General features: G+C 55.4%; 1 protein-coding gene across 1 annotated transcript; it reads right to left on the bottom strand.

Annotated features, from left to right (window-relative positions):
* Positions 1-920: 920 nt before the first annotated feature.
* On the bottom strand, positions 921-3630 carry Fezf2 (FEZ family zinc finger 2). Its single transcript, XM_038350161.1, has 4 exons — positions 2794-3630; positions 2364-2498; positions 2073-2205; positions 921-1183 (listed from the first exon to the last, which is right to left on the bottom strand). Exons 1-4 carry the CDS (start codon positions 3628-3630, stop codon positions 921-923), a joined length of 1368 nt encoding a protein of 455 aa, XP_038206089.1.
* Positions 3631-5358: the final 1728 nt, after the last annotated feature.

Genomic DNA, 5358 nt, shown 5'->3' with positions numbered 1-5358 from the left:
GCGGCAGGGGGCCGCGTGCGTAGCGCGTAGCTAGCCGGGTCGGCGGAGCGCAAGCAAGGGACACTGCTAGCTCGCCCAAGACTGGGCAGCCTCTAGCAACAGTCAGAGAGGAGGCTTGGATAGTGGTTGCGCTCCTCAAGCCCTGGCCTTTTTCCTGCATTGCATGCTACTGAGTTCGGGGATACCCAACTACCATTCCACGGCATCCAGACACCTTTAACCCTTAAAATTTGTTTTTCTCACCCAAATAAGAATCCCAAGCATCTGCTCGGGCACCAAATAAAACATTGGGCTCTCGATGGAGCGGGATGGAAGTCTTTCGGCCCATGCTCCTGGGTGCTTTAATATAACAGCATACCAGGAGTACGGGTTTAGCCTCAGCTTGGCCCCGGTGTCTCAAGGAAGTCACATTTGGGAAAGGAAAAGCTATAAATGGCTACTTCCACCTCCTTCTTTTGATTTGTTGAGCTGACTTCGTGGCGAGGGGGTGGGGAAAAGAAAACGCGCACTAATCGTTCTGTTTATTGAGTCATATATGTGTAATAATCCGTGTTCGCTTGTACAGGAAAGATTACAAGGTTGTGTGAAGATGGCCGAGGGCATCGCGCTCTTCTAGGCGCTCGCGGTGACAGGCCGGGATTAAAACCCGGCTGCCTGAGGAGAAGCCAAGGCCTGGAATTAAATAGGTTTCAGCGCACTGGATTTAAATACGTTTCCTGAATGTACAAAGGTGGGAACCACGCGTTTGTTGCTGATCATCGAGGACACGTTTAACTTTCCCCCAAATATGCTGGTTTCGATAAATAGATTTTAGCCTCTCTGCTATAGTTTTTTTTTTCCTTTTAATTTTAGAAATAAGTTTATACGTGTGATTTGCTTGGGTTGGTACAGGGCAGGAAGGAAGGGCAAGGCAGTAGCTCTCAGCTCTGAACTGTCCTGGCCAGGTCCTTTGCAGAGGGGGCAGTGGCAGGACCCACGCTGTCATGGAGTTTGCGCACGTGTTTCTTTAAGTCAAAGTTTCTGCAAAAGCCTTTGCCGCAAGTGGAGCACGTGAAAGGCTTCTTGTCGTTGTGGGTGTGCATGTGGAAGGTCAGGTTGTAGACCTGGTGGAAGGCCTTGTTGCAGATGGTGCATTTGTACTGCTTCTCGCCGCTGTGGGTGAGCTTGTGGTTCTTGTAGTTCCCTACAGGAGAGCGAAAACCAAAACAAAAAAAGGAGGGGTTTGTCATGGAATGAGTCGTCCCCGCCTGGGTACAGCTCCCACCCCTTGCTCCCTGCAGTGGCTCTGAAGGCGCTGCTTGACTAGGCGGGCGCGACCTCTCCGAACTAAGAAGTTGTCAAACTTTGTCTGCGTCAAGGCCCAGGCGCTCCTGAAAGGATGGTGGGCTCTTACCCAGCCGCCCCGAGCCCCTACCCTGCTCAGCTCAGAGGCCCAGGAGGCGTCCCTCCTGCCGAGCTCTGCAGCCTGGGAAACTTTTGTGCATCCTAAGGAGGCAGCAGCGGGTTCTTCCAGCTGATACCTCGCTCCAAGAAATCCGCACTAACCTAGGATCTGTAACGCAGTTCCTAGTCCCCCCCCCACACCCCCAAATCCCACTTATTATCTGAAGACCCAAAAATATCTTGGGAATTGGGTAGATTCCCGGTTCTGGGAGCAGTGGTGACCTGACCCACCTCTTTTTAAGTTGTTCGCAGAAGGAAGATGCTGCTTAGATTTTTTTTTTTTGAAAGGGAAGTTCTGCTTACAAAGGGAACCTCGTACTGAAAAGCAATACTCTCTGCGTTTTCTACTTGTTTCCTTTTGCCTCGTTCCTTAATTTCTAGCTTCAAAATTCAGTCCCCTTCCCCCATGAGTTAAGTCTTAATCCATTGAAGTCTCCTTAACCCAGCCCGGAGAGCGCCTACCTATATCCGGGCACAACCCGATTCCAAAGAATTGCGGCGCCCCAGCCTGGGGCTTTTGTGCTGCCTCTACCCACCCACTTCTCTCTCGGCCCCCCTCCCCATCCCCGCCCCTGCGACCCTCTCAGCCCTCGAGATGAGATGAAGGAGTGTCTAGCTAAGTACCTTACCTTTTTGGTGAAAGCCTTTGCCACAAAATTCGCAGACGAAGGGTTTGTAGCCCGCGTGGATGCGGATGTGCGTGTTGAGCGTGGAGCTGCGATTGAAGGCTTTGCCGCATTGGTTACACTTATGTGGTTTTTCCTGCGGAGAGGGGCGTGCGTACAGTAAGGCCGAGACGTTGTCAATACCTCGAAGGGACACAGCAGCCCCCCCACCAAGGGTAAGGAGAATCCGGCATCCAGACTCAAACTAGGGCGGAGGGTGCACGCCGAGCCGGGCGTGACCTTGGGGCCACGTACCTGGGTGTGGATAATTTTGTGCCTGCAGAGAGTGCTGGCCTGGCGGAAGCCTTTGCCACAGACTTTACACACAAACGGTCTAGCTCCGGTGTGGACAGGCATGTGGCGGGTGAGGTTATAGTGAGCATTAAACACCTACAGAAGGACGAAAGCGGAACTTGTGTTGAGTCTACCAAGGGCCTAGGATTAGCTCTGGAGGCCACAATTTACCTCCCCCAACCAACCTCCCCATCCGAAGCGCGAGTCCTTTTGTCAACTGTGTGACGACCGACAACAACCCCATTTTTCAGGATAGGAAACTGAGGCTCACTAGGTATCCAATGGAGTACGCAGCTATTGGGAAACTCCTGCGCTTGAGAAAGGGATGTACAAGGCCGCCCCAGAAAGCAGGTGGCTGCTAGCTCCCTCCCGCAAGAACCTTAGGCCTCACCTTGCCGCACACTTCACAGGTGAAGTTTTTGGGTTTGCTGTCAGCCGAGCCCCCCGGTAGTTTGCTGTGGCTCTTGACTCCCCCTCGATCAGCGGTCAAGGCCGAGTTCTCCTTCAGCACCTGCTCCAGCGGCGCAGGCAAGCGTTCCTTATGGGGATAGGGAGCTGGATGGGGGAACTTGTCCGCAGTCAGGCTGGCCAGTTTGGCGTTCTCCAGCAGAAAAAGCTTGGGATGAGCAGCCAGGGAAGTGGGGGCCTGTGCGTTGAGGAGACCGGATGGGAAAAGGTGGCTGCCGAGGAGCTCCGAGGGTGGGTAAGCAGTGGAGTCCAGGTAGTTGAAGTAGTAGAGCGAGCCACTGGCCGGTAACCCCACAGCCTGGTTGATGACCTGCGGCTTGATGACCCTGCCGGCCGGCAGCGCAGACGGCGCAAGGCCCAGTTCGGCCTTGCAGCACACGCCACAGTTGGTTTTGCACAAGCCGCTGGCGCCGCACACTGGGGCCCCCCCGCCGCTGCCTCCTCCTCCACCGCTGCCCGCCCGGAGGCTGCTTTTCCAGAACTCCGAGTAACTGAGCAGCGTCTTGGACGGCACCTCGTAGCCTAGAGGCTGGAGGGGTATCATACACGGCAGCGGCGAGCAGAGGTTGAGCAGTTTCTTGCTCTGGCTGCTGTCTGCCTCTAGTGCAGCAGGCCGAGGCTCAAAAGGCGCTCGGGGCTCGGACGTCTTAGCCATGATGCGCTCGATGGAGAAGGCTAGTGTTTTAGAAGTGGCTGGTGACGCTCCAGCGCGCGGGCAGGCCGGGGGCACCATGGTCTCCAGGGAAGCTGAGCTGGCCATGGCGCGCGAGGCTGAGCCAGGCTGGGCCAGGGCACAGCCTCTCTCCTCTAAGTCTGCATTCCGGAAAAGGCAGGGGGGGAAACCGCAATTTAATAAGCACCTAGTCGGCCCGGGTCACCCATTTGCATTCAAATGAACAGAGGCAGAACAAAGTGCACCCAAGGGTACCAAATTACCGCCCATTAACCCGGCGCGCAAAGGAGCCCACCAGTCCTTGCCCTGGGACTATGAAAGGGGGAAGAAGGGGGAGGCTGTACAAAGGAAAGAAGAGGGGGTAGAAGAAAGGAGTCTCAAAATAACACTTCCCAACCCTTCCCTGGACCCAGGCCTCTGCCACGCGTGCTGGGAGCTAGGCACTGAAAGGGCAAAGTTAAAAGAGGACCGGGAGAGCCACCTCGCTTTTACCTCTTTCCCCCACCTCCAAGGAGATGCGTTCCGAGCCATGCAGCGTGTCTCTTCTGTCACATTTTGATAGCAAACATCTTCCCCTCCGCGTGAGATCACTGTCTTTTACATTCAGCTGACATCACATGAAGTCACTTGAAGTGGAATGACATGGGCGGCGGCGCGACTCCCGTTGAGGACCCTGCGTTCCCCCGCGCCTGCCGGCCGCCGCCACCGCCCCTCAAACTTTAAAGGAGGCAACTGGCGCCCGCGCTCCCTTCGGGAAAGTGCGAGCGGTTTGCGAATCGGGAAGGAGGGAAGAGAGGGAGGGGGGAGGGGGGAAGAATCGTGATGGTTTTGCCGGTGGAAGGAGGTGGGGGGAGCCCAAACCCAAACCTAGGCAGAGTTCCTTGCGTGATTCACAACTTTGGGGGGCCTACAGGTTTAGGGTACGCGGGGAAGGCGGGGTGTCCCGGATGCACTACCTCAAAGGGCCCCTGAGTGTCCGTCTAATCACCGAAGTATCCCTTAGCCCTGCGCAGCCGAGCTGGGCACCGTGCTAATAAACTGCCATTTACCTACGGAGCCGGCGCCAGCCCCGAACACGCGCAAATGATAATTACCTCATTAGGATGTGGCGCATGGACGCGGGCGTCGCGTTTGGAGGGGGGGAACTTGTTAATGGGGAAATATTAATTTATGCAAAAGCAACGAGCTCGCCTTGGCTGGCGTCGGAGGTCGAGAGGGAGCTCCCTGCAGCCTAAGGACGACCTCGACGAGTCCGGAAGGGCAAGGCTGCGCGCCGGGATCCCGGGGACCTGGGGAAGGGTGGGTGCGCCTGAAGCCCACTGGCCCATTGCTTGCCTAAGACTGGGGGAGTCTTTCCTCGAGACCCCTAGGGCTGTTTGAGAAGCTAATCGATCCGAATTTCTGATTTGTGATCGGGTTTGCAAGGCAAAGTCGGGCTCTGAGCCTGGTTTAGGGCTGCGTGCGGGGAGGATTCGGAGGGCAGCTCTCCCGCTGTTGGTACTTACTGTTTGTATAATTGAGAAGGTCCAATCTCCACCTGTTTAAGGAGCAGATTGAAACAGCAGAACCTCCCCTGGATCCTATTAAAACGTTTTTCCTCCTAAGGCCATTCAGTCGAACCAATTTTCCGAAGTGATTCATAGAGCTGAATTCTGCCAAGGCAGCTCTTTCACTTTTAGCCACTAAAGCACCGCGTGGAACCGGGTTTTGTGTTTTTCTAAAATAAAGAGAAGGATTATCAGAAGGGAGAGGGAGGGGGCCTGAAGCGGGGCGGGCAAAGACTTAGTGTGGCCAGAGGTACAAGCAGAGGGAAGA

Source organism: Arvicola amphibius, chromosome 12 (genome assembly GCF_903992535.2).
Source record: "Arvicola amphibius chromosome 12, mArvAmp1.2, whole genome shotgun sequence".
Lineage (NCBI taxonomy): Eukaryota > Metazoa > Chordata > Mammalia > Rodentia > Cricetidae > Arvicola > Arvicola amphibius.
This window is presented reverse-complemented; position numbering and strand designations above follow the sequence as displayed.

Excerpts from the sequence above, each read along its gene's own strand:
- Fezf2 (XM_038350161.1), bottom strand. The coding sequence starts at position 3,630 with ATGGCCAGCTCAGCTTCCCTGGAGACCATGGTGCCCCCGGCCTGCCCG. Across the intron at positions 2,499-2,793 it reads CCTGTGAAGTGTGCGGCAAG|GTGTTTAATGCTCACTATAA; the intron begins GTGAGGCCTAAG and ends GTCCTTCTGTAG. Across the intron at positions 1,184-2,072 it reads CAAAGGCTTTCACCAAAAAG|GGAACTACAAGAACCACAAG; the intron begins GTAAGGTACTTA and ends GCTCTCCTGTAG.